This window comes from Paroedura picta, chromosome 13 (genome assembly GCF_049243985.1).
Source record: "Paroedura picta isolate Pp20150507F chromosome 13, Ppicta_v3.0, whole genome shotgun sequence".
NCBI classification, from domain to species: domain Eukaryota; kingdom Metazoa; phylum Chordata; class Lepidosauria; order Squamata; family Gekkonidae; genus Paroedura; species Paroedura picta.
In genome coordinates this window covers 22,764,539-22,787,017 of record NC_135381.1, presented here as the reverse complement: position 1 = coordinate 22,787,017, position 22,479 = coordinate 22,764,539, and the positions used below count along the sequence as shown (strand labels likewise).

Below are 22,479 nucleotides of genomic sequence, written 5' to 3'. Positions count from 1 at the left end.
GTTAGAATAAAGGTTAAATTTTTTCAGAGGTAGTATAAACAGTGTTGATAGAATGGAAATGTTTCTCATTGGCTGACTGGGCCAGTCTTTCAGCATGGCTGGCCTTGCAGAGTTGTTTTGAGATTAAAATAGGGAGGAATAGCATGTGGACCAGTTTGAGCCCCTTGTCTAGTTAACTAATCTTTGGCATATGAATACTCTAATTAAATATTGACATGTTGTAAGTAGAATCATACAATCATAGAGTTGGAAGGGGCCATACAGGCCATCTAGTCCAACCCCCTGCTCAACGCAGGATCAGCCCAAAGTAAATGAAGTCAAGGCAGATATATTTTTTTCAGATATGTATTTTCTGTATTTTTCTATCCAGGCCTTTTCTGAAGCACCAAAGAATGTATTTTGTATTTGCCCAACTGCTGTCTTCAGCGGCCACCTGGCTGGCAATCTTTTTCTTGATCTTCGTCAGCCTTTTCCCAGAAATCATTCTGCTAATATTTAAAAATACGAAAAGAAAAACCCGCCAGGTAAGAACAAAGCATAGTGGTTCTGTGATTTCATTTATGGAAGAATGGGTCCCTCTCTTCTAAGCTTTTGACTGATAACAATTTGAGTAGAATTGATTTATTGAGCATCTCTGCAGTTTCATCGTGGCGTTCCCTCGCTGTGCAAAGACTTTGAGAAGTCCTGTCCAGATCCACCAAACCGCAGAATAGCTAGCAGTGCATTATTGTCAGTACTGATGAGGAATCTGGAGCAGTGGACATCAGCTTCTCCTTGTAGAAACTGTCAGCAAGAATAAATTCTTTGCCACAGGAACATAGAATGGCTGCTGAATATATGTGGCAAAACTCGTAATGGCTGCATCCATCTTGCCTATCAAGTCATGAGCCTGCAGGGAATGGAATCTGGACCAAGATCGTTGAGTGCTCAGGAGGGAGTTTCTGTGAGGAAGTTTTCTAAAGCCTCATGCTGACATCCACAACTGAAATATTCTGAGGAATTTTGCCAGTCACACAGTTAGGGTAATTTGTTTTTGAAAAATGTACATGGAGCACGGACTTGAAGAGGTTGCATATCCCAGCTGGATTCATGCTAAGGCTGGATTGCAGGGGAAGATTTTGCAAAGAGCTATGCATGTTGTGCATCAGCTGTGCACACATGCAGGAGAAGGGAGATGCTAATTTTTGCAGTACTGTGACCAGTCCGAAAAATTCTGCTTGTCTGGGTCAGATTGTTGCTTTCTCTTCTTTCTAAAAGTCTCTTTTCAGTTCATTGTTCAAAAATGACAGGCTGGTGGAAATATGCCATCCCATATCTATTTTGTGGGTTAAAAAAATCAAGATGCATGCACAAATGCTTTTCCAATCTTATAGTTTAGTGCGATGCGTATGTACTGATGCTAACCTGTGTTTCCATCATAACCTGGGATAAAAAACTGTATTGCAAATCCAGAGGCAGTCATGGTTAGCATTAACCATGCTGAAGAATGTGTAACCGTAAACAATTATTTAGGCTGGGAAGAGAGCAGGGGTTTCACACAGGCAAAAGAAGGTAGCAGGGAGCTCACAAACTGCCAGTTAGTCTCCCAGCCATAGCTCAGCATTACATCTGCTTCAAACCTACGTACAGGGTTTGTGTTTAAGTCCATGAGCCATGCTGTGAACATGATCTGCTCCAGTTGTATTTTGATGTTTCTAGCACTAACAAGGATTCAATAGGCTTTAGTTAATTATTGAAGGGATTAGAAAAACAAAAACAAATTAACTGTAAAAAAATGCAAGTGTACCTTGTCTGACTATCCTTTATATGGCTACACATTAAATTCTGTGCACAGTTAATATGGTGAAGAGTTATATTTGGTAGAGAATAATGCAGTGAATAAGTTATGGAACATTTAGGATCTTGATGGACAGTGGTTGATAGGTCAAGTAATACATTTGTTTGGGTTTTGTTTATAATTGGATTTATTGACCGCTGCTCCTGGCCATGCCAACTTTAGGCAGTTTACAGATAAAAACCCATAAAACAGTATAAACTACTACAATGTTGGCAGCACAATCCCTTATGTTCCCTCCCAACCCACAGCCAAATCCCTGTTCAAACTACATACTAGTTTTGGATTAGGTAATCTGCCCAGATGGATGGACATCTCGAGGGCTTCTAGAGGAGGGACCCAGATCTTACTTAGCCTGGCCTCAACCAAGTGCCTGGCGGAAGAGCTCTGTCTTACAGGCCCTGCGGAACTGTGGTAGCTCCATCAGGGCCCTTAACTCTTCCAAGAGCTCATTCTACCAGGTTGGGGCTAGGACTGAAAAGGCCTTGGCCCTGGTCGAGGCCAGGGGACTGGGGACCGCCAGCAGGTTAGATAAGCGAAGTGCCCTGCAAGGGGTATAAGGAGACAAGCGGTCCCTCAGATACTCAACATGAGTTGGCTTTGCTTGCAAGCAAGCTTTGAGTCTAGGGTAGGGGTTCCCAATCTTGTCATCCTGTGGACCCCTCTAGAATTTTAGAACAGGGAATGAGCACTGTTACAAAATGTCTTCCATGGGGCACTAGAGTCAGTCCCAAAATGTTGGGACCTTGCAAGCCAAGCACGCTTCTATGGAATCAGTGGTTTCTGGGTTCTGCTCCAGTGAGTTGGAGGAAAGCCAGGATTGGCTCTTTGCTTTAGGGAATAAGCTTATTGGGCACCAAGAAATCCATCAGTGGCCCAGGGTATAATTGGAAGACACATTTCTCAACCAGCTAGTTGAAGCTAATCAAGTCCATGTCTGTTCGGTGCCTGAATGGGTGACCACTCTGTATACTACATTGAGTTCCCTGATGGAAAAGATGTTGGGAAAAGACAACACAGCCCAATAGCTAAGAGACTGAGGTGTGAGCCAGAAAGTTGCAAGTTCACATTTCACCTCTGCAAAGAGCTTGCTAGGCGGCCTGAGGCAGGTTACAGACTGTCTCAGCCTCAGCCCCCTGCTACAGAAATTTTGGTGCTAAATCACAGTAAGGATTGGTGAAATATGCAAAGGAACAGTACCTAGATATAATTATGACAATGCACTGGGATTTTATCTTTTATTTTATCTGTCTCCCAGTTATGACATAACTAAGTGAGGCCCCCAAAACAACTATACATTTTGAGGGATCCCTGAATCTTTTAAAAACAGTCCCCCCCCCCCCTCAACCCATGTTGTATCCTAAACTCCTTTCTGTTCCCAAAACATTTGTCATGTGGCACAAAGAGACTGCTGGTTAAGAGATCTGAGGCCAAGTCAGGCAGAACTGTCATTTTGAGGATACCCCCCCCCCCCGTGGTCATCTAATTTTTTTAAAAATCCCTAATTGATATTCTTGATCATCTGCTCTATCAGATAGTGTCTGGGCCCCTGCATGGATAACAAAAACTGCTGCACAGGGACACCAGCAGAAAGATAGGGTTTCTTCCTATTCAAGCAATTCCCCAGGTATGCAGACAATTATTTTGGAAGTTAACTATAGTGGGGGGGGGGGGGTAGTAAAATTGCATAATGAAAACTGACTGTCTTCTAGTGCAGTGGTCCCCAACTGGGGACCACTCAATGCTTGACAATTTTACTGAGGCCCGGTGGGGGGGGGGTAGTTTACTCCTCTACTCTCAACCACTGCCCTAACACTCTCTGGTCACTATGGTAATGTTTAAACATCCCTTCAAAATAAGATACAGACATTTCACAACAATGAACATAAGGAACATTTTATTTTCATGGAAATTTTAACTCATGACAACGACAAATCAATGGGAACCCTGAGCTTGTTTCTCTGCAATGAGACAATGACACCCGAACGGCCGGGGGCGGCGGGGGGGGGGAGGCGTCCTTCGCGGCCCACCTCCAAATAGTCGATGGACCACATGTGGTCCGCGGCACAAAGGTTGGAGATCGCTATTCTAGTGGACACAACCTCTTGAGAGCAGCTGAGTGGCAGGTTTATGGTTCTGCTGCAGGATCAATCAGCCAGTTAAAATCCCTTCCGCCCCATGAGAACTTAAACCTGGCTATGGTTTAAGGTGCAGAGGATTACCAGGTTGTTCTCCATCACTACCATCATTCCTCATTTACTCATTTACTTTCCCCTTTGTCAAGCAAAATTGATGGGGGGGGGGGAATGACAAGACTAATTATGGGGATTTTACCTTTTAAACATGAATGTTAAAATACCTTCTATAGGTAAACCTTGTAGAAGCTGAGAAATGACTTTGACCATTTCAGTCGGAATGAGTAAGGAATACAAGGCAGCTTTTAACTGACAGACTAGACAATATGGGAGGAGGCTCAGAATAGCTCATCGTACAATATGGGGCAGGAGGCAGGCACAGACAATATACATTATAATAGGCACAATGCTGTCATCCAGATGCAGGGCTAGATAAGTAGCTTCCTGTTCCTTTAAACCCAAACATTGGTAATCAGCAATTGGTGAGGTTGTGCCACCAGGCTAGGTTAGATAAGCAGTAAGCCTGCTCATAGCAGGCAAGTGGCACTCTAGAACAGGGGTAGTCAACCTGTGGTCCTTCAGATGTTCGTGGACTACAATTCCCATGAGCCCCTGCTAGCAAATGCTGGCAGGGGCTCATGGGAATTGTAGTCCATGGACATCTGGAGGACCACAGGTTGACTACACCTGCTCTAGAAGACAGCTCCCTGATCCTGGAGAGAAGAGACTATGGCAGGGATCTCCAGACTTTTTGAGCCTGCAGACACCAACACGGTAGCTACAATCAGCCAAAGGCTGCCATAGGATGTGAAGCCAGACACAAAATGGCTGCTGCAGCTTACCTTCAGTCACACCATGAAGGGTCCTTGTGCTGTTTTGGCAGCTGCTGCCAAGGCAAAGTTTTTAAAAATCTTCACAGGCAGTCCAGTAGCCAGTTAGAAAATGTGTTGGGCAAAAGCCTCACCTTGATCCCTTCAATTTTCCCCAAACAGTTTGTGTATCAACAGACACAATGGTGCCTATGGGCACCACATAGACTGTTTATGCACTGGAGGTTTCATGCTGTACTGTAGGCTGGAGTTTTAGTCGTGGCAGATTGCCCCACCTCTTCCTGTACCCACATGGGGAAGCACTTAGCCTGGTGCACCTCATCAACTCCCTATTTGTGCTCCTGCACAGGAGCTGGGACAGTGAAGTTCCCAGTGCATAAACCAGGGGTAGTCAAACTGCGGCCCTCCAGATGTCCATGGACTACAATTCCCAGGAGCCCCTGCCAGCAAACGCTGGCAGGGGCTCCTGGGAATTGTAGTCCATGGACATCTGGAGGGCTGCAGTTTGACTACCCCTGGCATAAACAGTCATAGAGAACCTCTGGACAAGCTAGAACAAGCACCATGCGCAAAAAAGCTGAGGTAAACAGTTGCATTCGGTCAAACTTGCGCAACCACTTGAGTGAAACCTTGTACCACCAATTTCTGCCACTAGATGTAGGAAAAAAATGCACCTGGGGGGAACTTGAAACACTTCAACATGGAAGGAGATTGATACCCAGCCTTTTCAAGAGAAACAACAGCTGGTGCATCTGGGGAAGTAGTGATGAAATTTCAATTAGGGAAAAGTTTGCAAAGTGGCTGGCTCTCTATATCAATCTGCAGAGTGGGTCACATCTGTATATTGCCTGTGGACAAACTTCCTTTGTACATCCTACACTGACTTGTGGAACAAGGGGCCACAAAATGTGATGAAGGCTTATCTGATTGTATAAAAGGAAAGGGGAGGGCAGTCTCTCAAGCGCTGTTTGCTGTATTAGCCAAATGAAGCCTCTGTACCACTGAGGAAGAATAAGGAAAAATAAGCTGTTGCTTTAATTTTGTGTTTGTGAGTGTCCTGAAGGCATCTGTCTGACAATTGCCGGAAGTTGGATGCCAGATTCGTGGGGTCCTTAGCCTGACCCAGCAGAGGGGTTTTAGGTCCTCCCACAGTTTTATTTCAATGAAGAGAAGCCTTTGATGCTCATAGAATTTTTGCAAATATTCTCCCCCCACCCCTTCCATCCACACATGCACACTTTGGATAAACTCATTTTGAGGCACTAACTTGAGCCAGAATTGACGCTGCTTCATCAATGCTTTCCTATCTGTACAATTCTGCTACTGTATCTCAGTGCCCTTGGTATCCTCTCCTACCATCTCCTTTGCTCTCCACTTTTCCTTATCAGTGTTTCTGTTTGAAGGATGGATTGGAATGGGAAAGCTTGACTCTATATTTTTTTCTCTCTCTTTCTCTGCTTTTCCGCCTTCCTCTCTTCTGTGTGTGCAATTTCCCTTTCTCTTTTGTGTTATTGTGAACCAGGTAACAAGGCGCCTCCCATCCTCAGGAACTTCTACTGTCTTCATGCTCTCTCAAACCTCCAGCAATCACAGCTTCTCTGAATGAACAATAAGGTGATTTCTTCTCTTTAAAAATAAAATTGTCCGTTGCCAAGCTGCTTTTCCTTTCTCTTGATGTGTGTAACCTTTGATGGTGTGTGTCTAGCTCTGTCATGCAAAAAAAAAAAGGGGGGGGGGACCCTGCTGATAAATTCACAATATTTCAAAGAATCTATAATTACTTTCCCTTTCTGTTTTGTTCCACACCATTGTTAAAGGCAGTCCAATTTGCTCTTTGTCACCAACTCCTTCATAACTTGCCATGCTGTGAAGCTCTGTCACATCTGTGTCTCCAACGCGGCTCAATGACTGCAGCACCCACTGTTGGCTTGTGAACCATTGTGAATCAGGCACTGTACCATTCCCACTCACATTTCCTCCTATTCTGTGGTTTTTCAATGGGGTTGGTTCAAGTAGTCAAGTGATGCAGCCCCAAAAGAGGTAGTAGTCACCTGAGGTGCCAAAAGGAATGTGGAGAACAAGGAGGTACAGGAATATTACATTTTTAAAAAATATATTCTTGCCAGCTAACCCAGGAAAGAACAGATTGAGGGAGAACATTTCCTCCTTGACTTCCTGGTTAATACAACTTTGATAAGAGATTCTTTTGGTGTACTTATATTTACCAAAAGGAAGACAAGTGCCAGCATACATTCAAGTCTAGCATAGAGATTCCGCCCTTCCTGGTGATCATATGTGGTGGATCAGAGGACTTAATGTTCTGAATTGATTTGAAGCATCAGTGTCTTTTCCTTGTAGTTGCCTTTTCAGCGCAGAACTTCACAACACCAAAACAACAACAAAGCCATATATTGAGTAATGATCAACCACGGAGTGTAGAATAAAGTGTTCTTCTATATTGTTTGCTTATTATTAATATTCATATATCATCTTCCCCCCCCCCATCCTGAAGTGTTTCATGACAACCAGTGCAATTGAAATTACAATTCAGAAATCAGAAATGTGCTGAAAAACTTGGCTTATATTCGAGTATACATGGAAAATGACTTCTTAATTTAGCCAAAAGAAAAAGAAACCTAAGAATTTCCAAATTGTTTCCCCTTATCATCTTTAAACCGCTCCGGGAACGGTATAAATAATTGGCTAAAGATTAAGTGGGCGGCGAGTGGGTGGGGCCGGTCTGGGTGAGGGCCCAATCGGTGGGCCCTCACCAGGACAGACAAGAGTTCTAGCCAGTTGGGTGAGGGCCCAATCAGAAGGCGCAAAGCGTGAGTACAAAGGGAGGCCTTCCCCCCCCCCCCCCCGTGCTGAGGCCGGTGGGAGGGGGAAGAAGGCCTTCCCCCCGGGCCCAGAAGCACACCGGGGCCTCGAAGAGGACCCGAGTGTATTTTTAGGCATGGCGGGAAGGCCGCGTTGCTGCCATCGGGGGCGAGGTGTGTATGAGGCCTTCCAACCAGGCCCAGCAGCACACCCTGGCCCTCACCAGGACAGGACAGAGTTCCAGCCAGTCACGACAGCATGAGTACAGAGGGAGGCCTTCTCCCCGGGCTCAGAAGCACACCCAGGACCTTCTAGCCTGGCAGGAAGCCTGTGCCAAGGCTGGGGGGGGGAGGCCTTCCCCCACCCAGGCCCAGAACCACACTCTTCAAAGCCCCAAGTGTGCTAGGCCCGGCGGAAAGGCCGCCCTACTATCTCTATACTTTCCTAAACCTCTCTCATCCCTTCTGCCATAAAATCTACAATACCCCTGCCACAAACCCACTACCAGGCAAGACACTCTCCCATCCACCCTTTCTAGCGCCCGTTGTATTTACAAGTACAACAGGCTTTAAATCTAGTAGTTACATAAAGGCCTTATCCTTTCCTATGCAATTGCAAAGCATCATGTAAGTGTTACCAGTTACAAAGTTTTTAGAATTTTTTAAAGATAATATGTTAGAGAGAACACCTGGATCAAGGGTGCTACTTCTGCACAAATTAAAAATATAATTTCAAAGTAAGCACAAAATCAGTTAAGTAAACAGCACAGGTTACTGAGTTTATCACTCCTCTGTTGCTTCTACCTCATGTAAACAATTTCAGACAGAACTGTTTGACAGATCAGGCAATCTACCATTCCATAAAATACCAAGGTTTCAGTTAGTACGGGGCAGGGAGGGGGGATTGTCTCCAGTTCACAGCTGGCATAAACATCCTCCCGCTCTAGGCCCTTGGGGCCAGTTCTATGGCAAGCAGAAAGACTGACAGCTCTCTTAACCATGTGGTTATCCTAAAATGTCCAGCCAATCCGAAGACAACATATTGACTACCAAAAGCATACATCAATATTGTACTCCATTGCTCCTGTTTGTGTTTGTAGAGTACTCTAAGGTTCAGGGACAGACTGCATTAGGCCCTAGACTTGGACCACAAGGTTCCTGTTGAAAGAGGAAAGAGGCAGGTAAGGTTATGTTAACTTTGACAGAGGAAGAACAGTTGGTCATCCTCCAAGGCAAGTTTCTCTGTAGACTTTTTTTCCATGGTAAGACCTTGGATCCCTCTCTGGTCTTACACAGGCTTTTGCATTCACTCTGGTTTTCAGTGTTCTGTGAGATGGTATCAAGAGAGTGCTTGAGAAAAGGCATTAATTCTTAGCTGTGTGTTTCTCATTTCAATCTGCCTCTGTCTAACTTCACAATTCAGCACAGAATGTGCAGTAGGACAGGACTTTCTGCCAGAAGTAGATGAAACTATGCAAATGTTTGGTTTGACTTAGCTGATAGGTTGGTAATTTTAAACCACTTGAAATATTTGTCTGTTTCGTAGATGTTTTTTTAATGCTGTTTATGTGAAGGAGTTAATTGGTTGCATTGTTACGCCACAGCATAGATAAATGCATTTTTACATGCTTCCAAGTATGTTTGCCTGACTATTTCCAGAAAAGAGAGAGCTGTAGGATTGCATCCCATTCGGTGCCAGCCAGACCAGCGGTCAGACCTCTCCTTTTAACAGCATTTTCAGATGAATCTAATGTATTTTAACAAGTATCCTGTTGTCAAGAATTAGGGCCTTGGAAGGCATGGGTTAAACAAGTGATTCCTGAAATCAGTTAAAATCAGGGTCTTGTAATCTCAGCTAAATGAAACAGGTGCAGTGCCTGCTATACTTCTGAATTGGGGTGGTCTGATAAAAAAGCATGTACTTGAATTCTAAGCAATACAAACTGTTGCCTGAAGGAACCTTGGGGGGGGGGGATTTGGAGTCTGCTTCTCTAACATTGGAGGAGCTACTGATGCACCAGTAGGATGGCACTGTAGGATCCAAAATATGTCCAGAAGTGTGGGGTCCCCTGTCACTTTTGGTTTTCTAGAAAATCAGATGCCAAACCAATTACTGGCCTCCCCAGTGGACCTCCTGATGACACCTGGTTTGGGGCCACTGTGTGACACAGAATGTTGGAGTGCATGGGCCACTGACCTATTGCAACATAGCTTCTCTCGTGTTTTAAAATTTTTATTTGTAATAAAAGATTTATAGCCATTTAGCAGAGGTTTAAAAATGGATTTGGAGTCTTCTGCTCATGATCTGGAAATAAGGAGGGCTTCCTTTCCATGCATAGTTAACTGTCATCAAAAATTGGTTTTCTACCGCACATATTTCCCTGTTTCCCCTACATGCAGAAAAACTGGGATCTTTCTAAAGTAGTCTAAATTCTCTGAAATACTGCACACAGACAAAAACAACCCCTCCACAACGGCATTGTTCTTTCATGTTTTGTTTATTGAATTCAACACATTTCCATAAAAAGTTCAAGGCGAGTTACATTGTGCTGGGTATCTCCAGCTGTACAAGAAAGATGAGAGTTATACATTAATAAATCTGAGCTGAATTGAACTACAGAAGTGGAGGTATTCAGAAATTAGCTCCAATTCAGTCCCAAGTATTCTGGCATCGCACCTGTGAGGTGTTAGAAATTTTTTGTTTCTCACAATTGCATGTTCTTTTTTATATTGTACATCATAGCGCACTTATGTGCTCATCTGGGCACACACAGGCAGATAATTGTATGTTATTTGTTTTGTGCAAACCTTTCTACATGTTTGATTCTATGTGTCAATTACCAACTCTACTGAAAAGAGAACAATGCCAAACCAGTCACATCCCCATTCTGTTGTTAAAATCTTGGGTCATGTATGTGAAAAGAGCCATTGATCTGGATGATTGATTTGGAACATTTCAGCTGTTGCATGCCACGTATTGGTGAGGGGAAGGAGGTGGACTTTATTCTACTCCCTTTTCTTCCTGTATCCTTTACTATGTCTCCCTCACATATCACTTAGCAATAAGACACAACGAGCTCTTCTTCTGTTGGGAGTTCACACATCTTGCCCAGATCTGGGAAGATGCAAAAATTGAACCACAGACAGTTGGCAATGTTCAAGCTGAGAAGACTGTGCCATTTACTTTGGCTTGCTATTCAGGAAGGAGTAGATTATTTAAGTGTGCTTCTAAATTTTCTGGCATAGCAGAGAAGCAGAGAATCCACCTAGGATTCCAAGAAGCATTCCCTGTCTGCTTCCAGAGGCTCCTGGCTCTGCACCAAACACGCTTCCCTGGGGCAGTGTGGCATTAGGCACCTGGATAGGTGTTTAGCGTAATCCATACACCCGGCACCCTCTTCCTGCAGGGTCTAAGTGAGCTGTAAACACTTAATTCATAGGCAGTTAAGTCAAAGCACCATTTAAAAATACTTCAGCATTAAAGGCTAGCGCCCTTTCTTTACCCCTCCCCCATCACAGTTGTCTGCTGGCCTTTTTTTGGCTGAATGGGCTGGGGAGGGGGACCTAGTCACAACTGAGCTCTGTCCCACAATTTTAGACTATGCGTATGATTGGAATATAAATACTGAACTAGTCAAACTTGTTCCTAATTTTATGCTAGCAACACTCCTGTGACGTAGGTTATGCCACAGGTGGCCAAGCTGTGGCTCTCCAGATGTCCCTGGAGTACAATTCTCACCAGCCCCTGCCAGGACGTAGTCAGGAGGATTGTCAGTAGTCTGTGGACATCTGGAGAGCTAGTTAGGCCACCTTGGGCCCAACTCCTTGAGGAAGGAGGTCCACGAAGGAGCCAAAACTTCATGAATGGTCCTCTCTCCAATGGGCACCCCCCTTCCAGTTGTCTTGCTCTTGAGGTATCAATTTTTTGGCATTAGGCTAAGTCCATATCACATATCTCCATATCACATTAGATAAAAAAAATCCTTAAATTTATACCTTACAAATCTATACAATACAGAATAACCAGTTCTCAAAACCTTCTATGCAATCTAACAAAGTCCAGACCTTCCTAGGTGCGCAGCTACTTGTATTTAGCTTCTTCTGTCAACTACAACTACAGTAGAAGGATATATCTTTCCATAAAATGTGTGCCATACTGGCAGATGATTAACCGTCTAAAATGAGGCGATTGGCTCAGAGCCTTGCAGGTCTCTGATCCCAGTTGCTTGGTCAAGGACAATGAGCCAGTCATGTCACACCTCGCTTCTCACTGGGCACCTAGTAACCTAGTCCCATCTTTATGCAGTGGATTGTCTGTGTGGTGCATTTGCAATGTATATCCATCTCCCTTGGGACACCAGCAGGCCTGATTGTTGTCCTGAAGCAAATGTGTACCTTGGAGCACTCCCTAGAATCCTTTGCATGTTGTTTCCATGAAAGGCATGTGATTTTCTAGCAACAATGTGAATGTGGAATGGGGTCTCCTTACAGAGGAAAGTTTCAAAACGCTGCTTTAAATCAACCCTTTTGTGACACTGCAAAAATGCAAAGTGTCTGAGGTTACTCCTTTGGATTTTATGTTAAAAACTAGCAAGAAAGCCCATTGCAACCAAGAATACAATGGGCACTAGGACCCGGGGAACACCAGCAGGCGCAGCAGCAGGAGCCATAGCAGGGAATGTTTGTAGCAAGGAATGAGGGCTTGTTTGGGCGGCTCTCTCTCTCTCCCCCTCCCTCGCAGCAGGAGTCATAGCAGGTACAGGGCTGGTTTACAGCTTGGCAGGGCTCTCTGTGCCTCTGTCTTGCACGCTGGCTTTTGCAGTGTCTGAGAGCAAAGTGGCTAGCTTCCAGGGAGGGAGGGCTGTAGGTGCAGGGCCAATCAGGGTGCAGCCAGCTTTGGTTTGGCTGCACCTTGATTGGCCCTATTCCAACTTGGACAGCCATGACACTCTCCACCCCCAGGGCTGTTTCACAAATATTAAGAGGAACAATATTAAGAGGAACAATGGATAAGGATTGGCAGTGCGAAGTAAACACAATGAAACAGTTAAAAACATCAGTCAAAGCACAGCTTTTAAAAAAAATCTGGTTTCAAACCCCAGACATAAATAAAAGACCTAAATGCATCAAAGATTTTGGAGAATAGCTAAATCTAAAAGTCTTTTTCCTGAAGGACTATAAAGAAGTATCCAAATATATCTTCCATTGGGAGAGAGGTCCGCATCCTAGGGAGAGGGGGAACTGAGAGGGCTGCCTTGTGAGTGTGGTTTGGCATTTATTCTCTCTTCTGTTTTGCAATTGTTCTTTTGGGCCTAATTTTCTGTTTCTGACCTACTACCAGGATAGTGAGTGTTTCTTGTCGTGCTCCTCCCTACCTTTTGAACAGCTATCAATGTTAATTTGATTTATCTTCTTTCCTTCCCCCTTCCAATTTTTACAGGCTGTTTCTTTGGAACTGCCAATATTGGTGTCCTACAAACACAGGGAGAATGGCTACACCTATTAAGTGAAGTCCAGAGAAACACCATGACTCCTTTTACAGAATGATGCCCTCTCAGGATTCTTTGGATGCAAAGATTATAACCCCAGCATGTGGGGTAAAAATCAACAGTGTGCGCTCTTGCTCTCTCTCTCTCTCTTCCTCTCTGCTACAAACTGAGTATCAGAAGCAATCAAACAGGAAGTGGAGAGAGTTGTTCTTTTCTGAGTTTGTGTTTTTAAACAAAAAGGTTTCTTTGCTTTACATTTTTCAAACGATGGGGAAAGGTGTCTCGTTCTAATTCCCTTCTTTAATCCCCTCCTCTGGGAAACAAATTAACTGTTCTGCTAAATAAAATGTTGGAGAAAACGATGAGAGATTTTGGTACTTAGAGGACTTGGGGCTTGTTCTGCTGTGATTCAGATTCATCCAGGAAAGGTGAAGTGCTGCTAAAGTTTTCTGTCTCATTGTTTCTTCCCCAAACTGACCAAAGAAATAGCACAAGTTTATGGTCCGAGGGTTGTGTTCCAATTTTCCATGGACAGCGCCAGCAAAATCTTGATGTACCCTCTGTTGTAGTTGTTGTTCAGCTTATCAGTACCACCCCAATTGTTCTGACAAGAATTCTGCCCCTCATCTTTAAGGAGCAAGTACAAAAAAAAATTTTTTTTTCATTTTTTGATCATCAAGAATACTTGAAAAAAAATTGAAATACTTACTCTTTCCTGTGGTATCCATGTTCATTTCAAACACTAAGGTTAATGTAATTGAATATTCTCTGTTGATCTTGGGCTGAAGAATTCGAAAGCAACCTGTTGTCCAACACTCACGTATGCAACAGGTGTTCTTTTTTGTGGTCTGTTCCTCTCTTCTCTCTCTCAAGTGCATTTTTCAGCATGTTTCTTTCTTTCCTTAAAATCAGCATGTTTCTTTCTTTTCTTAAAAAAAACAACATCCTTTACTAACTATAAGGAAGTATTTATACCACATTGTCCATTTTTTCTTGAGCCCTTAAGGATCATGTACCATTTTTGATGCAATTTTCCAGATGTGCAGGTGCCAGATACTTAAATATATTAATGTTCAGACAATTATTGATGTGGAGAGAGGGAATTTTGGGGGGGGAGGGGTCTTTGTGGTGCATTCCCTCACTTCACATTCAAGGCCTATGGACTATAGTTTGGGAAGGAGGGAACCACCCACTGCAAGCTGCAAAAATTGCTTTCTTTGGAGGAGTGATCCCTGAAATGCATGCACTGTTACACTTTCTAGTGAGAGAGCCGCATCTTTTGTTAGCTGTCTTCCTCCAAAGTGTGGTGCATCTTACCGCCAACTTACACACCTGTGTATGTGTTAAAGGTACAGCTGTAATCTCTTACATGTGCACCTACAGATATTGTTAGCATGTGCAACTAATGCATGTTTCAACTGCATATCTAATGGGCACACTAGTATGTGTGCCCCTTATTTGTCACCATGTGAAGCAGAACTATCGTGCATACTGTAACTGCTGGCTTTCCCTCTCTTTACCTTTTTTTTTTGGGGGGGGAGGGGGGCTGCTCCAGTCTACATGCGAGAAATAATGTGTGAATTTAGAGGTTGCCAGTTGCTGTGAGTTCTATGACAGGCAGCTCCAGAGATGGCCACTGAGATTTGGGAGGGGTCAGCTGAATCTGTTTCTGACACAAGCTCTAGTCCTATGCAAAAGTGGGTAAGGCTGAGGACTTGTTTAAGTAGGTAATTCCATGGGGGCAGGGCATGCACGAACAAGTGCAAGGACACTTGTTAGTCAGCTTACCACTAAAGTCCCACCGTCCACTGAGACATGGATGGAGAGATTCTTCCCCCTCCTCACTGTATGTAATACTTGTAGTTTAAATTCCTTTTGCCGCTGTCTGTCCTTCAAAAGGGTCCAGTTGATCATCATCTCATTCCCACTGTGCCTATCTCTGCATAAAATCGGAGAGCATAGCTAGACATTAACCAACTTGTGTGGCTGCCACTAATCCATATTTTCCTTCTTCATCTGCCCAGTACCATTTGAGATGAGAAACAGATGGTGCAGTGTCACAGTTGTCCCCCTCCCTCCTGCCCTTCATCATGGCAGCCAGTCAGCTGACATAGAATGCAGTCACCTTACACTTCAGATTTCCTTTCCAAGATATTACTGGGAGTGGATGTTTCTCTCCCAACAGCCCCCCCTTTTCATTTTCAGCCATAAGAGACAGGATCAATATGGCAGGTTAGGTGCCAAATCATAACAGGTCAAGTCCCCCCCACACACACATGCACAAACACTCCATGCCCAAAATATTTATATAGACAGTCCCATCTTGGTATCTGTGTTTATGTGCTGTTAATTTCTGGGATTCTTTTAACTGTGAATTGCGTATCACCTGAAAACTGACTCGGCATTTTTCACAAGCTAGGCAAAGAGGTTTTTTTCTAACCTGTAAGCCTGAAGCAACTTTTTAAAAAAGAATGCATCAGCTTAGGATCAAATTCTCTGATTCCTTACTCCCAAGTAGTTACCCTGGGGAGGGGAGTTCTTAATCTTCTGAAATATAAACCTAGAAGTTGGAAGTCCTCTCAGGTCTTGAGGAAAGGGGGTGGGGTGCTAGAGCAGCGGTTCTCAACCTTCTTACCGCCACAACCCCAAATGCGGTAGGAGTAGAGGCGGCGTGTGCAGTGCAGGGGCAGAGCGCACAGGCACAGAACAATTGAGGCAGCCATTGCCATGGCTCTGCCGCTGCCATCCACCGCCTGTTGCCTGCTGCTTGCGACCACTGCTGCCACCCGCCACCACCACCACGGCCACCAACCTGGATGACCCCGTGGAAGTGGTCAGGACCCCAAGGTTGAGAACCACCGTGCTAGAGCCAACTAGGTCACAACAACTAGTTTATGTTGCTTTCTCACCATCATGGGAGTGATCACTGATAGTGTCTCTGAACTTCTGCTGTTTCACGGGAGCACAGGATTTTTTGTTTTATGTGGCTAAAGTTTATTTCAAAATCCAGCAATGAGATTATCCATCTTGGTTTCCAGAAGGCTCTGAGAAGTGGGGCATTAATCTCAGTCCTGCTGAGAGTGTTTTGCAGGCTTGACATGTACCAATAACACATGATGTGGTAAAACCTTTTTTAGATGGCAGGCTGGAGAATCATGTCTGAATCTTCCCTCACTAAACATGGAAATCTAAAGTGACAAAAGAGATAAAAAACCTGTGAGATGTTAACTTTTAAAAGTGTATTCAGTTGGAAGAGGTAGGATCCAAGAGCACTTTTACCACTTGATCTGCTGTTTTTCAGGACTGGGCCATAATCATGACCCACTTTGCTGCATTTCATTTTGTATCCTCAAGCACTGAGTTTGCTTGTTTGTCCCTTCCCGAGAGTGCTGCAGTAATTACTGAAGGTTATATCCTGTCTGCCATCTATCTAGAATTGTCACGATTTTAAAATCATTTGTGCATATGGGCCATACCAACTCAACTAGTCTTAACTCATGTCAATATTGTAAAACCTGTAATCGAACTTTTTAAAAAAACAAACATTGTAGATATAGAGTAGAGCGGAGGAGACATGTATGTTATATACAGATTTTAAGATGCATTTTTTCAGCTGCTTGCAAAAATTGAAGGGACTGTAATCTTAATTTTTATCTCTGGCAATTTTATACATTTACATATAATTACAGTGGAACGTGAATGTTAAACTTTTATGAATGCAATTGCCTTTTTCATTACAAAAAATGCAAACTTTTGTTTGAAATAATCAATAAACTTTGGTATGTTCTGATTAATAATTTTCGTAATCTGTTTTATTGGGTGATCCCAACCTTAGCTTTCCTCCCTAAAGTAAGGAGGACATCTGCAGCAATTGGTGGACATTTTCAGCTACTCAGGGAGCCAAGAGTAATTTAAAATGCCCTCCTTCTGCTTCCTGTCCTGAGTGTTGTGTCTCTTTTGCCAGTCTTTCTCCTGCCATGGATAGGGAGAGCAGTGCAGCTAGCACTTTCTTCTAAAAATATCTTCCTTTGTGTGGCTACCTTATTTTCTCCTTCCCTTCATCCATTACCTATCCTTATTTTGACCATACTTTCAACTCCTAGTGGACAAGCAGTGGTAGCGGGAAGAGAGGAGGGAGAGGAATAAAAGCTGCCAATGCTTTAAAAGTGCAGCTTAAAGCTGCAGTGGCCATTTTCAGTTGTTTAGGAACTAGACCAGGGATAGTCAAACTGCGGCCCTCCAGATGTCCATGGACTACAATTCCCAGGAGCCCCTGCCAGCATTCGCTGGCAGGGGCTCCTGGGAATTGTAGTCCATGGACATCTGGAGGGCCGCAGTTTGACTACCCCTGAACTAGACGAACAAATTGACTGCTGAATTGGCTTCTTACGCCAAATATTTCCTTGAGATCCCCTTGGATTGAGAAGCAACAGGCCTCAAGTCGGGCCACTCCAACTAAGGGGAAGAGACCCTGGGTCAAACTGGTGGCACAGATAAGCACAGCCGTGAGAGAAGGCAGCGCAGTGCCACAGCAGGCTCCAGAAAAGTGGCTGGACCAACCTGGCAGCCGTAATGAGAGCACAGCAGAACCTGAAACCAAGAAGGCTCACGACTTGAATCAAGCCTCAACTTAGAGATCAACTAACGTTCCTATGAATGTCGTGGACACTCTTTCAGAGGTTCGAGTGAAAGGGGAGAAAATCCCATCGGTGATTAAATGTCACTTTTGTTTTGTAAGGCAATGAGAGAAGAAATAATTTCCTTCTGCCAAAAAGGAAGTCCTTTGAGAGTTCATTCCACACATTATTCAACTAGCTCTTACAGGCATGATTCTAATGAGGAGTCTGCCCCCCACCCCAAGGCACCCACAATTGACTCACAAAAGCAGCCAGACAAAAGGAGGCTCGCACCTCTGTCCATTGTGATTTCCCAGTCAGTGAGCAAACCTATTTCCCCTCCCACTTTTCTTTGAGAAAAAGATGACAGCGGAGTAGAAAGAATCAGGTAATTCACAATTTCCCACATTAATTAAAAAGTTATACAACCTTCACGAACATGGTGAAGTAGTCTTGGTTTCTCCTGTCGATACCCCTGTGGGTGCTGTCGATTCTCCAGGTGTAGTATGGAGAAGGTAACGTCAGGGATCCAATGGACAGAAAAACAGCACTCTACAGAGCACATGACGTGATAGCCATGACATTAAGGGCGGTAATAAATACCTCAATTCTGACTAGGTCTGCCAGAGTATGGGCTAGAAAATTAATAGAGCTATTGCCAGCAAACAAAGCCAGGATCAAGTAGCCAGTCAGTCAAACTTTATTACAGTCGTTCAGACCAAGTTATATGAAGTTAATGCATAAAAGACCAAAAGAATACGGTCATTTATTCCCCTTCCTCTGCTGTGTACAATCCTCGCTGTCCCCCACCCACCCACCCTTCAAGAAAAAAAAAGAGCCTCCTGCTGCGCTTCCCTCCCCCCCCCCTTCTGAGCTTCCCTAATCAGGTGAAGAACACTTTTCTATTTCAATGGGGTGGGGATACAGGAAGTCCCGAGTTCAAATCGATCTGAATTCAGCTGGATCCACAACGGAATAAACAAAGTAAGTGCAGAATCAGCCCTGGTTGCGGTTATTCCCACCAACAAGCGCTTAATTACCCCCCCCCCCCCCCCCAAGGCAGTTAAATGGAAATCGCGGTGAGATGCACGATACCTCTCGCATCCGAAGCAAGAGGAAAAGCCGCGGCTGTCGTGCCCTGCCAGTAGGTTTGGCGGAGGCTGGGCTCAATGAACCTCCCGTCCGGTTTAGCAAGGCTCCTCCGAGTTTCTGGCCGCAGCGTCTTCCAGGATGGGCAGCCGGTCTTGCAAGGGGGAAAGGCGCAGCGGCCGAGCGCTTGTGGGAGGCCCCGAGCTGCGGCTCCCCCAGAACCCAGGCTGGGCCGGCGCCGCCTGCGCTGCGCTGCGCTCCGCCCCGCCCCGCCCGTACGCCCTCCTCTCCCAGCCGGTCCTTTTGGCTCCTGTCGTTAGCCGGAGAGCGCAGGCGGGTCTCCGGGCAGGCGAGCGCCCGGGAGGGAGGCGAAGCGGCCTTCGACGGCGGACGCGTCCGGGAAGGGGGCTGCCAGTCGGGCATGGCCCTGGCAGGCCCCCCGCCGGAGCTGCGCCTGCTGCTGACCCGGATCTCGGAGGCGGAGATGGAGCTCTACTACCAGCTCCTGCGAGCCGCCGCCCTGGCCGAGGCTTTGGCCGCCGGTGAGTCCCGCTCGCCGCAGCGCTTTCGGCCGGCCTCGCGGAGCTGCAATGCAGCCTCGGGCTGCGGAAGGACCGAGGTGGGCGTCCCGCCTGCGCCCGTTGCTCCCCGCGCGCCCTCTGGGGCTGCAGAGTTGCGCCAGGACTAGACTGGAAGCGCTGGGGGAGCGCCGTGGGAGGCGATAGAGTAGTAAGGGCTGGCTGGCTGGCATCCCCACGCAGTCCCCTTACTCCTAGGTAAGGGGAGGGCATCTTTCAAGCTGGTTGGGACAAGACGCCCAGAGACTGGCTGAGTGACATTACATTACTTGGCGGTGATTTAAAAGTTGCCAACTGACCAGGAAGGGGAAACGAGTCTGATTTTGTGCTTTAAAGCAGGGGTAGTCAACCTGTGGTCCTCCAGATGTCCATGGACTACAATTCCCATGAGCCCCTGCCAGCAAACGCTCATGTGAATTGTAGTCCATGGGCATCTGGAGGACCACAGGTTGACTACCCCTGCTTTAAAGAAAGGGACCCAGGCTGTGACTGTAATTGTGACTTAACAAGCATTGGTACATCGAATTGCTGGGAAAGGCATAGGAGTAGGGGTTGATTAGGAGGTTAGTAACCTTCTGGAAAGTGCATGGATTTTGCTTAAGGTCTGAGAATCTGTACATTCATGCACTTAATTCAAAAATGAAGCCGGTGTGCTGAGGTTTGGGGGGCAGGGAGGTCCTCTAGTCGGAGCCTCTTGGGTCAGTTGTAGAGCATCTGCTTTGTGTACAGAAGATCCCAGTAAACATTACTGGAGTCTACTTCCCCTGTTGGTCTACAGCCTTAGATGTCTACAGCACAGGAGGCATTATGCCATGCTGCCCCCTGGTTTTTGGCCAAGAGATAGTTGCCTCAATTTTTTCCTATGAACACACTGGGGGGGGGGGGGGCATTCGGCCTGCTTTGCCCTGGGATTTGTGTATGCACGGGATAACCAAGGGACAGGAAGTCAGAACTTTCCACCTTTTGTTTTAGTTGTTAATCAATGTTATAAGGTGAAAACTCCTAAATCACCTTCCAGCGCCATTTGAGTGCCCTCCCAGTCCAAAATATTTTTTTTTAATTGCCATGAATACATTGTAATGCAAAACCATTACAGCACAAACAACGGGATAAAAAAATGTGTGCTATTTTATCACGCCATCCCCCCACATATGCAGATTGTCTCTGATTTTAGCAAAACCAAGAAAAAAAATAAAGATGGAAAGGTGCTGACCAAATGTGGTAGCAGGTTGCCATTTTGTTACTTTGGAATCGTGTTGTAATGCAATTGGACACATTTTGTTTTAAAAAAATAAGATTGCGAGAGTAAATTACAGAAGTGATGCTCAGGGTGGTAGTTGGAGCAGTGTCCAGCTGGTGACAGCCTGAGTTTTTCCTCTCATGCATGACTTTGTCCCAACATACACACCAATTGATCCTGGGGCAAAAAAAGTAAATGTGGGACAACCAAGGGCCTGAACTGGTGCAAACCTAGGACAACCCTGGACCAGGCCTGATACTGTGCAAAAATGGGAATTAGCCCCACACACAAACAAGTGGTGATTGCAGCCTAATCCTTCGTGCAGAAGCCATTTTAGTAGAATCATAGAATAACAGAGTTGGAAGGGGGCTCCTTGGTCATCTAGTCCAACCCTCTGCACTATGCAGGACACTCACAACCCTATCGCTCATCCACTGTCACCTGCCACCCCTCTTGAGCCTTCACAGAATCAGTCTCTCCATCAGGTGGCTATACAGCCTCTGTTTAAAAATCTCCAAAGATGGAGAATCCACCACCTCCCGAGGAAGCCTGTTCCACTGAGAGACAGCTCTTTCTCCACAATGGAAACGGTAAATGGCTGACTTCTGCACCCACTTCTCTGACTTGTAGGGTTCCTCAAAGCCTGAAAAATATTTCTGGGATTCCTTCATGGTCAAAAGGTTGAAAAGGGCTTTGCTAGTCAGATATTCCTGACCTTAGTCTGACTCCGTTTAAGGCAGTATTTTATATGCACAGGAGGGAGGAACGGGCCATGCAGAGTGGGGTGGATCATCTTGTGTCATTTGTGTACACCTGCATGCTGTGGTGCTATTTGAAAAAGAGTTGGGTTTGAGGTTATGTCAGATTCTGCAATATTCAATCTCAACTGCCAGTCCACACATGCAAATCATTGTTCAGTAGAGGCTTATAGCGCAATTATAGAGTTGTACTCCAAGCCAGTAGACTTTGATGGAATTAGAATTGCACTATTATTTATTTATTTATTTACTCACTCCCTGGTGGAAGCAGGGATCCACCATCACATTTATTTATTTACTCACTCCCTGGTGGAAGCAGGGATCCACCTATCCCTATCCATCGATCAGCTGGCTGATAGGGAGGGGGATATTTACCAAGAGAAAGGAGAAGGCCTAGATCTCATTGTTGGTGTCTCATGAGAAGTAACACCTGAGTGATACTCTGAGTGATACTCTGATATTTGGGCAAAAAATTTGATAGGAGCCAATTTTACTATATAGTTTTTGTCGAAATACCAAACTATTGCCCAGATGGGTATGATGATGTCACCTCCTGTGCAACACAGGCAGCCTTTCTCTTTCAGTTTGTACATTCCCCCTGAAACCTACCTGTTGCCTGGAGGAACCTGGGAACCCTAGTTCTTACTGCATTAACAATTGTAATTGCAGAGAATGTCAGTGTGGTATAACAGTATATCAGACTAGAGAGATCTGAGATCAAATCCCTGCTTTTATACTTGGTGACATTGGGTTTTTGCTGTTTGGAAAATGTAGGCCAGAGGGCCCCTTTGATGACAGGCAGCAAGGTAAGCACTGATACCACGTTTTAGTTCATTTCCTGCTTGCTTGCATTTCCAAGGTAGTAACTCCTCCCTTTGACAAAGCCCTCCTTTGTCCTTTTATACATCAAATACAATTCAGTCGTACTCAACAAAGAGCAGTTAATCAGTATCAAAGAAATCAATGGGTTTTCCATGTTGGGCCTGACAGGTGTGTTGCACGTCTGTTTGCACTTGGCGGGAGCTGATAAATGGAGGAAAGAACAAAGTCTGGTGGAGAATCATCCTTCTTCTTTACAAAGAAGCCAGCCG

General features: G+C 45.1%; 2 protein-coding genes across 9 annotated transcripts in view; both read left to right on the top strand.

Annotated features, from left to right (window-relative positions):
- ATP11C (ATPase phospholipid transporting 11C (ATP11C blood group)) overlaps window positions 1–14,015 on the top strand; it is an 86,374-nt gene extending 72,359 nt beyond the window's left edge. For 5 of the 7 annotated variants that reach the window (XM_077308273.1, XM_077308271.1, XM_077308270.1 and 2 more), the window contains 3 exons: window positions 371–524; window positions 6,322–6,413; window positions 13,059–14,015. In XM_077308273.1, the coding sequence (XP_077164388.1) occupies window positions 371–524; window positions 6,322–6,405 (238 nt within the window). In that variant the 3' untranslated portion in view covers window positions 6,406–6,413; window positions 13,059–14,015. The other 2 variants (XM_077308268.1, XM_077308274.1) reach the window with 2 other exon arrangements.
- A 5,104-nt stretch (window positions 14,016–19,119) lies between these two features.
- The window catches only part of MCF2 (MCF.2 cell line derived transforming sequence), a 60,982-nt gene continuing 57,622 nt past the window's right edge, over window positions 19,120–22,479 (top strand). Inside the window, exon 1 of one of the 2 annotated variants that reach the window (XM_077309391.1) lies at window positions 19,120–19,354. In XM_077309391.1, the coding sequence (XP_077165506.1) occupies window positions 19,234–19,354 (121 nt within the window). In that variant the 5' untranslated portion in view covers window positions 19,120–19,233. The remainder of the gene's footprint in view (window positions 19,355–22,479) is intronic. The other variant, XM_077309390.1, reaches the window with a different exon arrangement.